A 21,147-nucleotide genomic window follows, 5' to 3' on the forward strand; every position below is an offset into this window, starting at 1 on the left:
CGTTTGCTTGGCAATTTTTACACCAATTTTGACAAATTCACTTGGCGCTCAAAGGGTTAAATATGACCGACCGATATTTAGAGGAATTCAGTTTTTGCCATTATTTAATCTGACAGACCCTGAACTGGCTTCAGTACAGGAAGACGCAGTAAAAGCCAATCACTTTTTTCCTGCATTATTAGAAGCAGCATTATACTGATGTATGATTAGATTACACGCAAATGGTGTTTATCATATTGTAGACTCATGAAATATATTCATCTACATTGGTCATACAAAAGTGCTAACTGATCGATTTAACAAGGGCAGGTATCCCGGATCAATAAGTGTCTGGCGTGATTGCTGGGATTAAATGTACAAAGCTTCTTTGTTTCGGAATTTCAGTATAAAGCGATTTTGGAGACCGGGTCAATTATTAGATCATCAGATTCACTTTTCTTGTACCGTTCAATTATATAACTGGGTTCAGGTTACATAGGCAATGCTATGAGAAAAGGTTCACACACCCATGCAACTTGCTAGCGTTTTCCAGACCAACTGGATACGAGCATTGTGGTAGTGTTTCGTTTGCGTTCCAAACACTAATGATATATTTAATAACAATTGCTATCACAACTCTAGTGGGTACCTCGCACCAGAGATCATGGTATTGACAAATTATTGAGAGTATGTTGGTTTGTATTATTCGTAACAACACAGTGATCCAACCGTCGAAATTTGTTTGTTTGTGTGACAAAAATCACTTATCAGCTATAAAATTCTACTACACAATTGTGATATATTTTCGCAGAGTCTGTGTAATAAAGACAGAAAAAAAAATACCAATAAAAATAATGAAATGGGCTATACAATTCAAATGTATGTTTGAATCTGAATTTCAGGAAACTGTTGATTTTTATTTGAAATATGCAAATTGTACCCGTCGTCTTGCATAAAATTGTGTATGCGATTACACAACGCTACACCTGATGCAGCGAATCTGTTCAGATAAGATAAAAGCAACAAAAAAAAAAAAAAATAGGCACAAGTACTTTCATTTTTACAATCACAGTGAATTTGTCCTAAATGCACTCTCCAGACTACTTTCTGTATAATTTATACCATCGCTCCTAAACAATCAAAGGGGCTGCGGTTGTATTTTTTGTAAGATTTCACAGCTAAAACAAAGTAAAAAAAAAACCTACAGAATAGATAAAATATGACACTAGCCCCACCTACTGGTCAGGGAAAATAATACTTTGAAACTAAAGTAATTGTATTACTTTGTCCAAGCTTATTTTGAGGATCCCCTTTTCTATAAAATTGCATTTTAAAGATAACTTGAAAATAAATATTTTTGAACTAAACAATCTATTTCTTTTTTTCAGAATAGTTTGCTGGGTTTTGGGCCCTTAAAGGAGCGGGTGATGGTGATATGTTCAGAGTAAAGTGACAAAATTCAATCCCCTATCAGGATTCCTGAGCGTTACTTTGCAGGCGCGGTCTACTGACAATACATGTGTGGCGGCCAGTGCTTGGGAGGTTTCAGGAAGAACTTACTCCAAGTAATGTTTGCATAATGTAGACCATTGTTTTTGAACCACTGTGCCGTGGCATACTAGTGTGCCTTGAGCTGTTCTCAAGTGTGCCCCCAGATCTAGAGATGCCCAAACCAGTTACAGCCACCACCAGTTTAACTGTTATTTACTGGTCTCTTCTTTTCATGTAAAGGGCCAATGTATTTTATATTTGTTACCTATGGGGACCAGTGTGATTGTTTTTTATATATATATGGGGGCCAATAGGTTTTTTTCTTCCCTGTGGGGGCCAATGTGTTTTGCCCTGTGGGGATTTCATGGTGTGCCTTGGCAATTTTAAAATCTTATTTAGTGTGCCGCAAGGTAAAAAGGTTTAAAATCACTGATGTACTGTAGACCATCGACTTCAGCATCTAATGCCTTTATCAAATTAGAGAGATGGGAGGGGGATGGGGGTGTTCTAACTCAGGCTTAGTAAATGTGAGAGCTTTGCAGCTCCCATAGAACCCTATGGGTTTGCTTCTGCTGTCATAATTGGAGGAACCGCAGCAGATCTGCGAAGGAAGGAAGCTTAGTCAGCACACTTCAAAAGACAATTGCTTATACCACTTTTACACCAGAACTGCTGGGTTGCACCAGGGTTTTTGGACTCGACTCCAACCCAGATGCGACCTGGAAGTTGTTCCCTTTTACACCGGCATCCCCCGGCATTATGCCAGGAGGGCGACGATGGAGAAGGCGGACCCCGAGCCAGTGCTTGGAGATGACATCATCTTCAAGTGCCTGCAAACCCACTAACCGACATACTGGGGCAGGGCCTGCACCCCCCCACCCCATGTTCGCATAGGGACACCAAGCATTTTTCTGGGCGCACCCACCGTTTTTTGTGGGCATGACCAGGGAATGCTTGGTGCCCCAATGCGCCAGCCCCCTGTAATTCTCTGCCTGCCCCTCTCTGTTAGAACGCTTCAGCGACTGTGATAGTTGCCAAAGGCCTTCGCACAGTGGCCCTGCACAGGTGTATTTTCGGTGATTCTTCTGCGCAGTGCCGCACCATCGGTACCAGAACGAATACGCTGAGGACCGAGCCAACCTGAATCTCCCCTATTGGATGTTTTCCATATGGCTTCTGGTTAGAAATCCAGCATGAACACACATATAGCAGGCAGATAAATAGTTTAATATAGAAGATATTACTGAGAGTTGGAATTATATTTCAATTAGACCATTGACTGGTTTAAAAAAAAAACGGTACAAAATACACTATCGTGTGTACATAATCTAGGTGCTCAATAGTGCTTACTTATTTTATTCCATTTAGGAGGGAAGGCAAGGCTGGAAGTGCCAGTGTTCTGAGCTGGGTGCTGTTTGTATTACTGGAATTGACTCAATGTTAACCTTAAGGTGGTATTATTTATTTATTTACAGTTTCTTATATAGTGCAGCAGATTCCGCTGCGCTTTACAATAGTAGACAGTGATGAAATAAACTGGGTTACAGCAGACAGACTTGGAGGTAGGAGGGCCCTGCTGCAAGCTTACAATCTATAGGGATATAGGAGGGAAACACAAGGACAGGCACCAGTAATAGAATAGCAGTCCCACCAAGTTACAGGTCCCGAAGGGAAGCTATATAATACATAAGTGCCTCAGAGGGTTATGCATGTAGAACTTAAATATGATAGGCTTGCCTGAATAGGTGAGTTTTCAGGGAACACTTGAAAGTTTGGAGGCTAGTGGAGAGTCTTATTGTGTGTGGAAGGGCATTCCATAGGATGGGAGCAGCCCGATGAATGTCCTGTAATAGTGAATGGGAGCTAGTGATCCGTGCAGAAGAGAGACGCAGATCTTGTGCAGAGCAGAGTGGTTGAGATGGGAGATATTTTGTGATAAGTGCAGAGATATATGCTAGTGTAGTATGGTTAATAGCTTTATATGCTAGTAGAAGTGTTTTATACTGAATACGGTAAGATACAGGTAACCAATGGAGGAACTGGCAGATCGGATCAGCAGACGATGAGCATCTTGCAAGGAAGATCAGCCTACCAGCAGCATTTAAAATGGATTGTAGTGGTGGTATCCCTATGATTTACCTTACCATATATTTTGCAACCAATGTGGACTCTAAATGTGACATAATGTTTGTTCACTCTATAAAGGAGTGAAACAGATGTTGTAACCGGTTATGTTTTTCGTATTGTCCAATTGCAGGAAGAGTCTAAGAAATGTTCCCTTCCAATTAGAGTTTTATAATGGCAGCCTCTGGGACTCTCCTGGTGAAATAGGGGCACCTGGGAGCCCTACATATATTATGAACCTGACTACACCAACATATATCTCTTTGTTTCTCTCAAAAAAAGTCCCAAATTGATCTCTCCGCTCTGCACAAAATCTGCATCTCTCATCCACACTCATTACTAGATTCCAGTCACGATGTAGGACTTTCATCAAGCAGCACCCACCCTATGGAATGCCCTTCCCCTCACATTGGGCCTTATTCTAGTTCACTCTTTCTGACAAAATCCTTCTTAGATGGACAAAACCATGTGCACTGCAGGGGGGCAGATGCAACTTGTGCAGAGAGAGTTACATTTGGGTGGGGGTTTTACTTCAAAGTGAGATCTATATTGCAGTGTAAAAATAAAGCAGCCAGTATTTACCCTGCACAGAAACAAAATAACTCACCCAAATCTAATTCTCTCTGCACATGTTACATCTGCCCCCCTGCAGTGCACATGGTTTTGTCCATCTAAGAAGGAATTTGTCAGAAAGAGTGAACGAGAATAACCCCCATTAAGACTTTCCTCTAGCCACCAAACTTTCAAGCGTTCCCTGAAAACTCACCTCTTCAGGCAAGCCTATCATATTCCAAAACTCCCACATAACCTCCAGTAGCATTCATATCTAATTGCATCCCATCAGGACTGTCCTGTAATCTGATGGGACTGCCATGCTATGGAATCCTACCCTTATGTATCCCTCCTATTATCCCTATATATTGTAAGCTTGCGAACAGGGCCCTCCTACCTCCATGTTGGTTTGTTACTGCCAAGTTTGTTTTTTCACTGTTTCCAATTGTAAAGCGCAACAAAATCTGCTGCGCTATATAAGAAACTGTAAATAAATAAATATACTTTAAAAGTTATTGTCAAATAAAACAAGAAATGGAACGATTCCATAGAGATGTACCAGTGTATCCTAAAAAGCTCACTCCAACAACCTGTAAAACTATTCAGACGCCCGGGCGACACTTGCTGTTTCTAACACCTGTCAAATTCTGCATGGACGTCAGTAATAATAAAGTGTGACTTTGTTCCGTGACAGGTGAAGCAGACGTTCACTGGAGAGCAGAAATCACAAAACACTGAGTGAAGAGAGAAGCCGCTCGTGTGCACAGTAACTCAGCCGAACGACGGCAGCCTTAGATCCCAGGCACTACGTAATGCGAGTCTGTGCAGAGCTGCATCTCCTGTCCATTCATCTATAAACCATGCCCTGAGAACATCCTTATAAGAGGGAGAACCATCAGATAGCTGTCTTTAGCTTGTCTGAAAATGATGACATTTTTCAGTAGGAAAAAGGTTCAAATGGCAGGTGTCAAAGACTTTTAGCTTCACACGTGATGCTAGGAGGCAGGAAAGACAACGCTAGCGTGTGCTCATGTCAGAGCCACACAGAGGTTTGCAGTGAGACCGTTCGTTTGAAAAGAGCAAAACCTCACAGCCTGTTACATCAAACCCAGAGTCAGGCTCTGAGATCAGAGCAAAGCTGCTTGCTGCACATTCGTCCTGGGGAGAAATGTACGTCCTCAGACACCGGTGAGAGGAGAGAAAAGCTGCTTTGACACCTCACAGGCCTAAAGGTGACAGTTACCTGTGGCTGCCCCCACTTGGTGTATTGACAGGATGCAGGAACTGGTCCTGTCGTGGCGAGTCAGGTGAGAAGACATTGCATCTCTGAAGTCTAATAAAACTTTCAGCAGCCTTGGACGCAAGTCACTATACATAGAAATCCAGCACAGAGAGAGAGAGAGAGGAGCCGGGTTCTGCTGTAAAGGCCATAATACTGATTTCCATCCAGCGGCTGAGGTGCAGAAATCTGAGCTCTGTGTGTATTCACAACACCTAATACAGCTTATTGCTACATGACCCCGATTCTGAACTACCTGCTTTCACCACCAAATAACATCAAGCTGATATACTGTAAGTTGTTACAAATAACAATTATAAGCTTTCACACCCATTTGTTTTTTCTATCTTTTCTTGAGAGAAAAGAAAGACACTGTGGGGGGTATTCAATGTGCCGCCGCTATTTTCGAAGGGGGAAATAGCATCGGCTCCCTATTTAATGCTGTCTTTAGCGAAAGCATTGAAGCGGGGTTCACGGCAGAACGGGCCCGACTTTAGAAGCTGTCGGGCCCGTTCTGCCACTAATGGCCGTGGATCGTCGCGATCCCGGTCGCAGCTCACCAATCCACAGCCGTTTTCGCGGCCACGCCCCCTTTGTGCCGATCAGCAGGCGGGACATTGAATCTCTCCTGTCGTTCAGCTGTTGGGCTGACCGCTAACGGGCCAGGATCACGGCTGTCGGCAGGGATCGACAGCCGTGATCCTAGATTAAATACTGAGACGATAGAATGACAGAATTTTTCCATTTTTAACATTAATGTTACCACTAGATGTCACAGTTTTATTTAATGCCTTCAACTGTTCACCTCATATAGCTCTTGGCTGAGCCTGCCCCATATACAGTCCAGTGCCCTGCATACAGAGCCGGCCCTAGCCTAAATTACACCCTAGGCAAGATTTTGACTGTTGCCCCCTAGCACCGCCACTAGTTCCGTCTCTGACCCTGCTCCCCTTTCCCAGCATCATCAACCCTCATCATAGCAGTCATCATTTTGGTGCTCCTACCCGCAATATTTTAAATAGAAACAGCGCACCCATTCGGTGCGGAGCCCAAACAGGGGTGTGTTCTTGCTGGGAAGGGGCATGGCCACACAATAGTACTCTGCTGGGCAGAGGAGAAGAGCTGCAGCTGCTGCTGTCACTTAAGGGGACGGGGCCCGGGGCCCCCACTGGGCCCTTCCATCAGACTTTGGCCTGGGTAATTTGTACCCCCTACCCCTTTTTCTCGGCACCCCGGATAATACCACACAGTAATGCCCCTTACACATGACACACCTTATTAATGTCCTTATAACCATAATGCCCCTTACAAATTATGCCAACCTTTATTAATGCCCTTCATACACATAATGACACACATAATCCCCCTTACACATATGTCACACATTATTAATGCCCTTATACACATGACACACATTATGCCCCTTACACATATGTCACACATTATTAATGCATTTATACATGACACACATAATGCCCCTTACACATATGCCGAACACTATTGCACAACCAACCCACCCGCAGACAGGACTCGCACAGCCGCTAACAGCCTCACTCACACACACAAAATAGGCATGCTGCATATCATTTTAATCAGCAGAAGCTGCTGATGCCCCTAGGCATTCCAAATGCCCTAGGCAATTGCCTAGTTGGCCTATGCCTAAGGCCGGCTCTGCCTGCATATAAGGTCCCTGATACCAGAATATAAGCCCGATGCTTACAGCTGCAGTATAGGGACCGGAACCCATAACAACATAAAAGGTCCCTGTTATGACTTTGTTATTTGGAGTCTGGGCTTAAATGACTAAAGAGGAAAACCATATTCAGATTACATCATTTTAGTGAGGACAAATGTGTTGCAAGTTGCTTTTAGCAATAGATAATAGAAAATATACATATAGAAAATATAAACACTGTAGAACACTCAGCTTTCTTTTCATCTTATAATAATTCTACAGGGATTCGGTAAAAAAAAAAAAAAAAAGTGGTTGACAGGCCAAAGGTCAACATAAGCACAATGAGGTTTTCACACTTTAAAAAAAAATTACTTGTTCATACTTTCCCATCCCAGTGGATATGGAGGGGGAATATAATAGTATAAATAAGACATCATCACAAAAAAAAAAAAATCAAAAACAGCATGTCAACCTTTTTCATGTCAACCTTTTTTGGAGCATTGACCTTTGGATTGTCGAGAAATAGTGGTCGACGAATGACCGTCGACAAGTGCGGATGCTGCCTGTGTGTGGCATCCATTCACCTCGGACCACGGCACGGAGGCTGGGGGCAGCCCATCAGCTTACTTTGGTGCTTAGCTTGCCCCCCCATCTTGTGATGGCACATCGGGTGCTGAAAGAGGGTGGCAGAGTAGCATAGAGCTATGAAGTAGCGCTAACGGGTGGCGGGGGTCAGCGTGGCAGCAGAATATACAAAAAATGTAAAACACAGGTGGCTCTCTGATCGGCTCAATCAGAGTACTGGCCAGTGTTTTAAACAATTCTGCCGCCGCCGCTGACCCCCGCTGCCCGCTAGCGCTCCTTCACAGCGCTGAACTACACAGACAGACACTGGAAGCAGTCCCTCCGGGCCCCTCTCCCCAAACCCAAAAGCGTTCCCTATGCCCCCCACCCGTGGATTGCATTCCAGCGATCGCATGTGGTTCAAAACCACGTCGCTCCTGCAGTTCGATAGACATTATGTGCAGCACATAATATCTATTGACGCAACATTCAGCGGCGGGCCCGCGCATTGCGTTGAATGGGCCCTAAAATATGCGTACAATCGTTCAATTTATGGAACAGATGTGGTTGAAATCGAATGATTGCATGCAATACAGTATCTCACAAGTGTATGGGTAGCATTAGAGTTTTTTGCTTGTATCCTTTTATAATTACTAAGTTGAACATTAAAATGAAAGGGTCATTTTATTTCTGGGGTTAATTAAAAACAATAGTTTACACTTCAATGGTTTGTCACTTCAGTAAGCTTACTGAATCCCCCTCTTCTAGCACTTGGGAGGGTTCCCTTGCCCTAAAACCCACATTATTTGCTGTATTTAGCAACGTCCTAGCACCCATATATAACCGAGATCTATGGCGAGATCCCAACCGACACTAGACAGCTCTCTCCATGAAGAGCCAAAGTCACCAGAACATTAAGCTGGCCCATAACTTATAACTGGTCTCTTTGGGATGTTTCAAGCACATGCTGCACAGATCTTGGTCCCATATGAGGCATCATTAGTGTGATACAGTATGTGAGAAAATAATCAAGCAGGAGATTAGGCGGGGCAGTGAGAGCTGCTGGCGCACAGCACCATCTTTTATCCTGATTTAGCTGCAATCTATGGCAACAAACAGCGACTCAGAAAGGAACGATGTAGGCAACAATTAGACAGTGGTTTACTCTGGCTTTAATCGACTAAACCAAACTGCTTATAATAAGGAATGGTACTGAGGGGATTCGGAGGGGGTGGGCGGTGGAGCTTCGTCCGTTTAGCCCGGCAGCGTTAAGCCACTCGCGAGAGGTACCGAATCTGGCCCTAAGGCCAAGCCAGTCACTGTTTTAATGTATGCATAGATCCAGTGTGATAAAGCGCAGGTCATCCATGTCACCACAGTACAGCAACCAGGCAGCAGTTCTGGCCTAAGTAAAAATGAGTAGAAATAATATAATTGGACGCATAGATGAGTGCACCAAAGATATTTCCTTGTTACAAACCAAAACACACTCGAGTAGGGGTGTTAAATCGTTTGATTCTGCCTCGTCCGGATCCCACGGGAACCGCAGAGAGGAGGCTTAAGGTGCAACTGCAGTTCTTAAGAACAAACGCTACCTGCTACCAAAAGCCTACCAATGCATAGAAGGAGCTGCAGCATCAAATGATGTGTTTTGGAAGTCCAGATACATCACTCTGGTGGGTGTAGCGGTTGTCTTCAGTAGTAGGCAGACTGACAGAAAGTCTGCTACCAGAGTAATAAAAAAAAAAAATAAAGCAATAAAAAAGCCTAAAAAAAACCCAGCTCCATAGGCAGCTGAATTAAAATGAATTAGCTGTGGTATAGAGGAGGATTTAAGCCCAGGGGCCAGATGCACTAAGCTTCAAAAGTGATAAAATGGAGAGTGATGAACAACCGACCAATCAGCTGCTGCCTGGCATTTTCCAAACACAGCCTGTAACATGGCAGGTAGGATCTGATTGGTTGGCTGTTTAACACTCTCCATTTTATCACTGTTGAAGCTTAGTCTGGCCCAAGATATGTTAAGTTTAAAGTGCCAGGCCCCACACACCATTGTCTATTTGATATGCATTGGGTCGACCACTGAAGGTCGAAAAGGGGTTAGGTTGACACATGAAATAGGTCGACATGGCTAAGGTCAACAGGGTTGAAAGGTCGACACAAGCATTAGGTCGACAATGGCAAGGTCGACAGTCAAAAGGTCGACAATAGTTTTTCATGGGGGTTTTTTGTCCTGAGTGCACCGCTGTGCTCACCATGCTTTAGACCAGGCATGTCCAACGTTGGCCCTCCAGATGTTGTGAAACTACACATCCCAGCATGCTTTGCAATAGTTTTAGCATTCTCTAATAGCAAAACTGTGGCAAAGCATGCTGGGATGTGTAGTTTCGCAACATCTGGAGGGCCAACGTTGGACATGCCTGCTTTAGACTATATTACTCTCCCACCACGCCCGAGTGGATTGTAGGTCATGAAATAATGCCTGTCGGCACACCAACAAATAGGAGACCACCTCAAGTCGACCTTTTGACCATCAACCTTCCCACTGTCGATCTAATTATTGTGTCACCTTCCACTTTGAGGTGTGCGACGAGGGGGGTTTGTACGGCGAGGATGGCTTATTTTCGATGAGGAAAAGCCACCCTTGCCATCCAGCCCCCTCACTAGCCAGGTTCATCGCAAATGCAGCGAGTCCGCTGCATTTTGGGGCGAGCATCGCCATTTTGATGTCCGCACTCGCCGTGTCCACCTCACTGAAAAGAGCCAGCGTGGGTGGAAAGGGCGAGTTAAGGGGTTGGTCTTAAATACTCTGCTCACCGTATAGCTCACAGTCAGTGGCTTGCTGGTGGCATTGAATACCGCTCTTTATATCTTAACCAGGCTTAACACATCTGCCCCAGCATTAGCTAATATTTATTAATTAACAGTTTCTTATATAGCGCACACATATTCCGCAGCGCTTTACAGAGAATATTTGAACATTCACATCAATACCTGCCCCAGTGGAGCTTACAATCTATATTCCCTACCACATGTACACGCACACACAGACATTCTAGGGTTAATTTTGTTGGGTGCACAGTTAGGGCCATGGTGGAAACGGAACCCATGACCTCAGTGCTGTGAGGCAGTAATGCTAACCACTACACCATCCGTACTGCCCCAATATTCTGCAAATATTCTTACAAAAAGTTTTAAAAACGGACATTGGTCAACGGTAGTGTGATAATGTATCAAGTAGTAGTAGCGGATAACTCTACAACGCTCTACAACATTTCTTAAACGCTTTTATTCACACATGACAGCTGGAACCATCACTGCTGTGACACTATTATTTCTACAAAAGAAAATTTCTTAAACCAGAAAAGTGAGAAATGATCATAAATAAGACAACTCTTACCAATAGACAACATTCAGAGGTGTAAAGAATTTCCGTTGAATTAGGTCAGCAAAATATCGCTCCGTTTCCCTGCATGCTGTTCCGTTCCCAATAGCAATTGTGTAACAGCTTGAAATGGAAAGAAAAATAAAAGTTATTGTAATTATTCCTTGAAATTAAGTTCTCCTACTTATGGGCAGCTTCAGGATTTCTATAGTGGTGTGTGGGTGTAATTGCAGCAAAAAATGTATAGAAAGAAATTAAGTAAATGGAACTGAACATTTTATCAAACCCATATTACATTTTGGATACATTTACAACTGACAAACTATATCACAATAAAAGTCACTGGCATCAGAAGAGATAGAACCTTGGAACCAATGGTTTAGGACAGTCACTAGTGTTTATGAATTTGCTTCGATTCTATTGGGCGGTGTCATTCTTTGCAAGAAATATATCTTGGGGTAAAGGAGGTCCTTATGTAGACTGTAGTCTGAGTGGCTACCTGGTAGAGCAGGGATTCTTGTGAACATTGTATACAAGGTGGCATCCTGGTAGAGAAGAGGTTCTCATGCAGGCTTTAGACAGGGTGTCAATGTGGAAAAGGAGATGCACTTGTGAACACTGTGTACATGGTGGTATTCTTTGAGAGGAGAGGCATTTTCATACAATGTAATCAAGGTGGCAACTTTGGGAAAAAGAGGTACTCGTCTAGTTTGTATCCAATGTGGAGTCCTCATGTAGATTGTTTGTGGGGTGGCACTATGGGAGAGGGAAGGTCCCCATGTATATAATATGTGGGGTGGCACTCTGGCAGAGGAAAGGTCCTCATATAGACTGTACAGTATGTAGGCTGGGACTCTGGGAGAGTGGATGTCCTTGTGTAGACTGTATGTGGGGTGGCACTTTGGGAGAGCAGAGGTGCTCATGCTGACTGTGTGGAATGTCACTTTCAGAGAGGGTAGGTCTTCACGTAGATTGTATGCGGGGTGACATTCAGGGAGGAGAGTTCCTCATGTAGGTTGTAGGAGTGTGGGTGGCACTCAAGTAGAAGAGAGGTCATCATGCAGATTGTATGTGGGGTGGCACTGTGGGAGATACTCATGCAGATTGTACATGGGCAGCACTCTGGGAAAGGGGCTGTCCTCATGTAGATTGTACATGGAGCAGCACTCTGGGAGAGGTGGAGTCCTCATGTAGATTGTACATGGGGTGGCACTCTGGGAGAGGGGAGGTCCTCACGTAGATTGTACATGGGGTGGCACTCTGGGAGAGGAGAGTTCCTCATGTAGATTGTACATGGGGTGGCACTCTGGGAGAGGGGAGGTCCTCATGTAGATTCTACATGTGGTGGCACTCTGGGAGAGGGGGGGTCCTCATGTAGATTGTACATGTGGTGGCACTCTGGGAGAGGGGTGGTCCTCATGTAGATTGTACATGTGGTGGCACTCTGGGAGAGGTGGAGTCCTCATGTAGATTGTACATGGGGTGGCACTCTGGGAGAGGGGGGTCCTCATGTAGATTGTACATGTGGTGGCACTCTGGGAGAGGGGAGGTCCTCATGTAGATTGTACATGTGGTGGCACTCTGGGACAGGGGAGGTCCTCATGTAGATTGTACATGTGGTGGCACTCTGGGAGAGGGGGGGTCCTCATGTAGATTGTACATGTGGTGGCACTCTGGGAGAGGGGTGGTCCTCATGTAGATTGTACATGTGGTGGCACTCTGGGAGAGGTGGAGTCCTCATGTAGATTGTACATGGGGTGGCACTCTGGGACAGGGGCTGTCCTTATGTAGATTGTACATGGGGTGGCATTCTGGGAGAGGGGAGGTCCTCATGTAGATTGTACATGGGGTGGCACTATGGGAGAGGGCCTGTCAACATGTAGATTGTACATGGGGTAGCACTCTGGGAGAGGGGAGGTCCTCATGTACTGTATATTTTGCAGTACTCTGGTAGGCAAAGCATATATATTTTATGTGATGTGACTCTGAGAAATTAAAAGTACACATTCTAACCATGGTTGCACCTAAAGATCTAACTATAATATTCCAAAAATGAGGGAGCAACAAAACTGAAGGCAAACTGAAGGAGTAATGTTATGAAGATGAACATCCACATCACACAAGAAAATATTTATTTAGAAGATGAATACCCCACTATTCACTATTATTTCCAAATTAAAACAGACAGAAGATGCTTTCACCTTCACCAAGAAGAGCCAATACAAAATAATTAAGTCTATGTATAATTTTAAACAACCAAAGTACATCTATTTATTGAACTAGTTTTCATGACTGTATTGGGAGAACACAATTACAGACAACTGCAGACCACAAAACTACAGGTCAATTCAATTAACACGTAATTGATCAATTACAGTAGCTTCTCTCCAATTATCCATGCAACTTAGTTTTGATAGGTATTGCCCTGGAAACATGATAATTACCTGAGATCTAATTATTACTGCGCTATCGTGTATTGCCCAGAAAATTAACCTATTTCAAATTATCAGCTAGAAAATGCGATGAGACAATGTACCTGCACAAAATGGTATCCACATGGAAAAATCAATATGTGAAAGAAATCATGAACTAATTACTCCATTCGCCTTTCAACGGGAAAGACTATTACAATACTATAATTATTTCTGAATATTAGATAAAAAAAAAAAAAAAAGAATTGTTAAAGGCTTAAAAAAAACCCACTCCATTAACGGTCCAAAGGGCTTAACATGACTCATTCAAAATTAATTGACCGGCTGTAATCTCATGACTGCTACAAAATGGCTGCTTTCATTGTGTTTCAACGAAAATTCTACTATAATAAGGCTTAATATACTGTCCCTTTAAACCGGGGCAATCAAGATTTATACAGGTTCTGCGGATGATCAAAATCAATTGCAATGCAGGCTTAAAGTCAGCCACAGGACCTGTGCAATTCATGAGTGCACCATTTTATGTCATGACTGATTATAATAAGCCTCAACTTGACCCCTACACACTCGCTCTGCTCTTTGCCAGCACTACACACAGAAATAACTAAGGACCAGCACAGTTCAACCCCAGCATGCTTGATGCCAGGTGCTCTTCACTACTATACAAAACTGGCTGCAATGATATAATAACTATACAATACAGTACAGTAATAATGATATAATAACTATACAATACAGCCAGTAACTTTAGCCACAAAGTTGAGGACAAAGTCAACAAATTGTGGGTGTTGCTGCTTGCCATGCTCCCTTTCTTATCATGCTGTGGGCATACCCAGCACTTTCCACCTTGGCTATCCTCCATACCATCGTGCTTGGGGTGCGGTGCCAGAACAGTGCCTGATAAATTGAAATGTCTTACCGCAATAGGGGCAATTGAGAAGTATGTCTAACTACAGATGTGTCTTTTTACCCTGTGGCTTCAGTGACATACCCCCTCTTTGTGCACCAGATCCTAGGTGACTGAGCTTCGCTGATCGGCTCTATTCTTATTCCCACAAATAAAACTACTGGAAAATGACAATGTGTATTGCTATGTTGGCCATCCGCTGTGTGACTGCATCGGTACAAAAAGGGCTTTGATCCCAATAGCAGCAATTTTTCCTAATGCCAAGTTCAGCTGACCTTAATCTGCGACTTTGTGGGGGCTATGCAATATGCCACCGCTATTTCCGACGTGGGAAACATCGGTAGGTCCCGCTTCAATGCTGCCGCTAAAGACAGCATTGAAGAGGGATCAGAACAGGCCCGACTTTAAAAGCTGTCAGGCGCGTTCTGCCGATAACGGATGTGGATTGTTGTGATTCCGGCCGCAGATAGCCAATCCATGGCCGTTTTTGCGGCCACGCCCCCTTTGCGCCGAGCGGCAGGCGGGACATTGAATCCTGCCTGTTGCTCTGCGGTCGATCAAACTGCAAACGGGCCAGGATCATGGCTGTCGGCAGGGATCAACAGCCGTGATCCGGATTGCATACCCCCCTGTATGTGAAAAAAAAATTCACCTCCGGTTAAAGTCGCAGCCCAGCAGCTCCAGCCGGGTTGGATTTACAAATGGGCTGATGGAGCTGCAGCTCCAGGCCCACACTCCAAACAGACTCCACAACACAGCCTAGGGCACTAGCAGCAGCTACGTGAAGGCGACCCAGAAGCAGAACTGTCCTACTGTCTTATTAGCAAGCCTATTGTCTTATCATAGCAAGCCTGCTGTCTTATCATAGCAAGCCTACTGTCTTATCATAGCAAGCCTACTGTCTTATCATAGCAAGCCTACTGTCTAACCATAGCAAGCCTACTGTCTAACCATAGCAAGCCTACTGTCTAACCATAGCGAGCCTACTGTCTTATCATAGCGAGCCTACTGTCTTATCATAGCGAGCCTACTGTCTGATCATAGCGAGCCTACTGTCTGATCATAGCGAGCCTACTGTCTGATCATAGCAAGCCTACTGTCTTATCATAGCGAGCCTACTGTCATATCATAGCAAGCCTTCTGTCTTCTCATAGCAAGCCTACTGTCTTATCATAGCAAGCCTACTGTCTTGTCATAGCAAGCCTACTGTCTTGTCATAGCAAGCCTACTGTCTTGTCATAGCAAGCCTACTGTCTTGTCATAGCAAGCCTACTGTCTTATCATAGCAAGCCTACTGTCTTATCATAGCAAGCCTACTGTATTCTCATAGCAAGCCTACTGTCTTATCATAACAAGCCTACTGTCTTATCATAGCAAGCCTACTGTCTTATCATAGCAAGCCTACTGTATTCTCATAGCAAGCCTACTGTCTTATCATAACAAGCCTACTGTCTTATCATAACAGGCCTACTGTCTTATCATAACAAGCCTACTGTCTTATCATAACAAGCCTACTGTCTTATCATAACAAGCCTACTGTCTTATCATAACAAGCCTACTGTCTTATCATAACAAGCCTACTGTCTTATCATAACAAGCCTACTGTCTTATCCTAGCAAGCCTACTGTCTTATCATAGCAAGCCTACTGTCTCGTCATAGCAAGCCTACTGTCTCGTCATAGCAAGCCTACTGTCTCGTCATAGCAAGCCTACTGTCTTCTCATAGCAAGCCTACTGTCTTCTCATAGCAAGCCTACTGTCTTCTCATAGCAAGCCTACTGTCTTCTCATAGCAAGCCTACTGTCTTATCATAGCAAGCCTACTGTCTTCTCATAGCAAGCCTACTGTCTTATCACAGCAAGCCTACTGTCTTATCACAGCAAGCCTACTGTCTCGTCATAGCAAGCCTACTGTCTTACCATAGCAAGCCTACTGTCTTACCATAGCAAGCCTACTGTCTTATCATAGCAAGCCTACTGTCTTACCATAGCAAGCCTACTGTCTTATCATAGCAAGCCTACTGTCTTACCATAGCAAGCCTACTGTCTTATCATAGCAAGCCTACTGTCTTATCCTAGCAAGCCTGCTGTCTTATCATAGCAAGCCTACTGTCTTATCATAGCGAGACTACTGTCTTATCATAGCGAGCCTACTGTCTTACCATAGCAAGCCTACTGTCTTATCATAGCGAGACTACTGTCTTATCATAGCGAGCCTACTGTCTTATCATAGCGAGCCTACTGTCATATCATAGCGAGCCTACTGTCTTACCATAGCAAGCCTACTGTCTTATCATAGCGAGCCTACTGTCTTATCATAGCGAGCCTACTGTCATATCATAGCGAGCCTACTGTCTTATCATAGCAAGCCTACTGTCTAACCATAGCAAGCCTACTGTCTTACCATAGCAAGCCTACTGTCTTATCATAGCGAGACTACTGTCTTATCATAGCAAGTCTACTGTCTTATCATAGCGAGACTACTGTCTTATCATAGCGAGCCTACTGTCTTATCATAGCGAGCCTACTGTCATATCATAGCGAGCCTACTGTCTTATCATAGCGAGCCTACTGTCATATCATAGCGAGCCTACTGTCTTACCATAGCAAGCCTACTGTCTTATCATAGCAAGCCTACTGTCTTATCATAGCAAGCCTACTGTCTTATCATAGCAAGCCTACTGTCTTATCATAGCGAGCCTACTGTCTTATCATAGCGAGCCTACTGTCTTATCATAGCGAGCCTACTGTCTTACCATAGCAAGCCTACTGTCTTATCATAGCAAGCCTACTGTCTTATCATAGCAAGCCTACTGTCTTATCATAGCAAGCCTACTGTCTTATCATAGCGAGCCTACTGTCTTATCATAGCGAGCCTACTGTCTTATCATAGCGAGCCTACTGTCTTATCATAGCGAGCCTACTGACATGCAGACAGCTATTATCGGGTCTATTTATACACCTTGGAGATAAAGTACCAGCCAGTCAGCTAAATGTCAGTTAGGAGCTGGATCATTGGCACTTGCTTAGTAAATAGACCACTATAACCTTAAGAAGCATATGAACTAAGCCTTCGAGAGTGATAAAGTGGAGAGATAAAGTACCAACCAATCAGCTCACAACCGTAACCAGGCACTTAGGAGCTGATTGGGGTATGGGTCATATGGTCGACTTTATTAAGGTCGACAGTCATTAGCTCGACCACTATTGGTTGACAGGCGACACATTAAAAAGGTCAACAGGGTCAAAAGGGTGACACAAGCAATAGATCAACATAGAAAAGGTCGACATAAGTTGTTCAAGCTTTCTGCCATCTTTGTCAACTTCCGTCGACATGGACACCGTATAATCGTACCGCTTTGCTTGCAATGCAATGGGAACAGTGCCTCGCTATGCTCGGCACACCGTTACGTTCTCCCACTATGTCCACTTGGATAGTAAAGTATGAAAAAAACACCTGTACTGGAAAATGAAATGTGCAAAACTCATGTAGACTTTTTTTCGAGTCAACCTTATGACCATGCCAACCTAATGTATGTGAACCTTTTTATTGTGTCAACCCACTGATTCTTGACCTATTTATTGTCGACCTCCTGCTGATTGTTGGTACATTATCTCCCTCTCTCCTATGCTTAGTACATCTGCCCCTGTATAAGCATACTATACGGGAGGCCCAATGATCAACCTTAGGGACGATTTACGTGGTCATAATCCAGTTGTAGATTTGATGAGTGTCTGGTGACATCCAGAGAAAGGAGCAAGCATAACATTAACCAGCCACACACAACGCAAGTCACTAAACTATAGCGCAATCATTCAATGATGTGACTATGAGAGAACGGCTGAAAGATAAAATGATCTCACTTGAAATGCAGTAAAAGTCTTTTTATTTTCTCTGCTTCATGCATCCCACGTCCATGTCCCGTGTGCAAATAAACAACATCTGTGGTAAGGATTTGATCTAAACAACAAGAACACAAATGAGCATGAAGGAATGCATGGACATGAATGCATGTAGGCACAGCACACAGAACAGAATATAAATAACAGTTAGATATCTGCAGACTATACCACTACTCTGTCACCCTCTTCTGTTCTGCTGATGACTTAGGGCAGGCATGTCCAAACGATGGCCCTCCAGCTGTTGTGAAACTACAAGTCCACTCATGCGTTGCCACAGTTTTGCTATTAGGGAATGCTAAAACTATTGCAAGGCATGCTGGGATGTGTAGTTTCACAACTGGAGGGCCATAGTTTAGACATGCCTGACTTAGGGAATCCCGAGCTGCCTGAAAGCAACTCATAGTAATATTTATTCATGGCCGTCACATACACAAGTGCTGCAGAAAATCAAACTAAAATGCAAACACATTTGTATAGCTTATTAAATAACCCAATAGAACCGCATATTTAAAACAACAAACCATGTCTGGAGTACACCATCTGAGCATGAGAAGAATGTGGCGATGTAATAGGGTAGAGGAGGATGGGTAACAATTTAAACTACATTACAATAACTATAATAGTATGCTATAATAATCAAGCAAGACAGCATAACCATATAATAACATATGGTTCCATCCCTTTTAACCAAAATATACTAGTCTACACCACTTAGTAGGACACCACATTGTACACGATCTATCCAACATAACATATGAGCTCATAGTAAATGGAATATAATAAAGTAGTAATAAAATATAGGGCCTTATTCTGGTCTGTGCGGACGGAGCCGAATATGCAGCCAGCACCGTGCGTCCTAAACCCCGCCTTTCGTACGGATCGCTCACTCCGTCCGAATGCGGTAAGAAGCTGTCCGAACGGACCGCAAGTGTATTTCTCATGAATACACCTCCTCCATCTCAGGGAACCTCCCCCATCATTCGATGGTCGCAGACCATCGAATGCAGGACCGAGTGGTCAGGCAGCTCCCGCAACCTCAGACCACACGGGCATTTCTCCGTGCAAAAGCAGGGATCTGGGCGGGCAGCTGACATCCGGCAATGTCATATGTCCGCCCCCTACACGTGCGTCACGGCCGCATTACCATACGTACGCCCAGCGTTTGCATGGGAACGCCCATGAAACGCGGGGCGTATGCATATGGTAATGAGCCCAAATAGCCCTTCACACCCCTCTCCACCCCCTGTTCGTAGTGTACACATTTCTTGCGGAGTTTGGACTCCGTCCCGTTCGCACATGCGCAGACACAAAACATCGGCGGACCGACCGCTCGCGGACATTACCGCACCAACCAGAATAAGGGCCCTAATACTGTAATAACAGAATGAAAACTATCTATATTTCCTCCAATGCAACAGCATTAAACTATAACGCTCAGCGAGACCTAAATGCATTATTATTATTATCATCATCATCATTATCAGTTACATATATATATATATATATATATATATATATATATATATATATATATATATATATATATATATACTGATGTGCTTTACAATTGGGAACAGTAAAAAAAGAAGATTGCGTAATAACAGACAGACAGGCGAAAGAGGGCTCTGCTCATAAGGGTACAACCTATAGATATAGGAATTGATACACAAGGATGGGTGACAGCTTTTGCATAATGGTCTAGCCAAGGTGGTTGGTGTGCTCTATGATCTATTATAGAAGCTAATAAATGTTTGCATGAGGAACGCTGCAGTGCCGGTCTGTGTCCTGGGGTCTATGGATCAATGGGGACACCATGCAGGACATGGTCTGTTTTATATAGTAGTAAGAGCGGCACTCACGGACTTATAGTGTGTACAGACGGGCAGATATGGCTTCCGATTTTGCTGATATAGTGAACATCGGAAGCCAAATCGCATGCTTTTTTTTAGGGCTTGCGAGCCCGATGGGCTGCCGATGCGCGCTCCCGTGTGAGTGCAAATCGGCAGCCAGATAGAGAGGGCAGGCAACACTATATAGTGCAGATCTGCACTATATAGTGTAAATTGTGCCCCTCTTACATGCCGTGCGATGCGAGTCCCGGTGCGATCTGATGGTATCGGGACTCGCATAGCACGGCATATCGCACAAAATATTGAAGCATTAAACTGTGACTCTGTCGTTACTGATCAAGCCAAGTCTGTGAGTGACTATATATATATATATATATATATATATATATATATACTAGGTGATTCATCGCGCCCTACGGGCGCTCTTCACACCGGCGTAAGGGGCAACGCCCCTTAATTTGTGAACATTTGTATTGTGAGAAATATGGTTAGAATTGTATGAAAGATGCCCTGTATTGCAGCTTCTGGCAGTGGGTGAGGGTCCAGCGTGGCAGCACAGGAGTACCGGACGGTGGCCCTGAGTCAGTGTCTCCTCCTACTGGGTGGGAGTTAGGGTGCATGAGAGCAGGAGGCTGGGATATGAGGCATGATAGGGGTATGTGGGCAACACAGCGTCAGCGATTACCCAGTGGTGGAAGTTACGGTTCAGGAGAGCAGGAAGCTGGGTAGTGATAGGGGTGTGTGGGCATACGGGGGACTAAAGAGGGTGGTGGACACTGTGCAGCTTCTGCCAGTGGGTGAGGGTCCAGCGTGGCAGCACAGAAATACAGGAGTCAGTGTCTCCTCCGACTGGGTGGGAGTTAGGGTGCATGAGAGCAGGAGGCTGGGCGGTAAAGCATGATAGGGGAATGTGGGCAACACAGGGTGAGCGGGTCTCCACTGGCGGAAGTTACGAGGCAGGAGAACAGGAGGCAGGGCAGTGTCCTCCTACATTGATGGCAAAAGTA

The 21,147-nt window shown here is 44.3% G+C and overlaps 1 protein-coding gene across 1 annotated transcript in view; it reads right to left on the reverse strand.

The window, feature by feature from the left end:
• The window catches only part of SRBD1 (S1 RNA binding domain 1), a 211,172-nt gene that overhangs the window by 126,845 nt on the left and 63,180 nt on the right, over positions 1–21,147 (reverse strand). The window contains exons 14-15 of the mRNA XM_083175725.1: positions 18,252–18,348; positions 11,065–11,172 (exon numbers count right to left, since the gene is read on the reverse strand). Of these exons, the coding sequence (XP_083031851.1) occupies positions 11,065–11,172; positions 18,252–18,348 (205 nt within the window). The remainder of the gene's footprint in view (positions 1–11,064; positions 11,173–18,251; positions 18,349–21,147) is intronic.

Source organism: Crinia signifera, chromosome 3 (genome assembly GCF_055691185.1).
Source record: "Crinia signifera chromosome 3, ASM5569118v1, whole genome shotgun sequence".
NCBI lineage: Eukaryota > Metazoa > Chordata > Amphibia > Anura > Myobatrachidae > Crinia > Crinia signifera.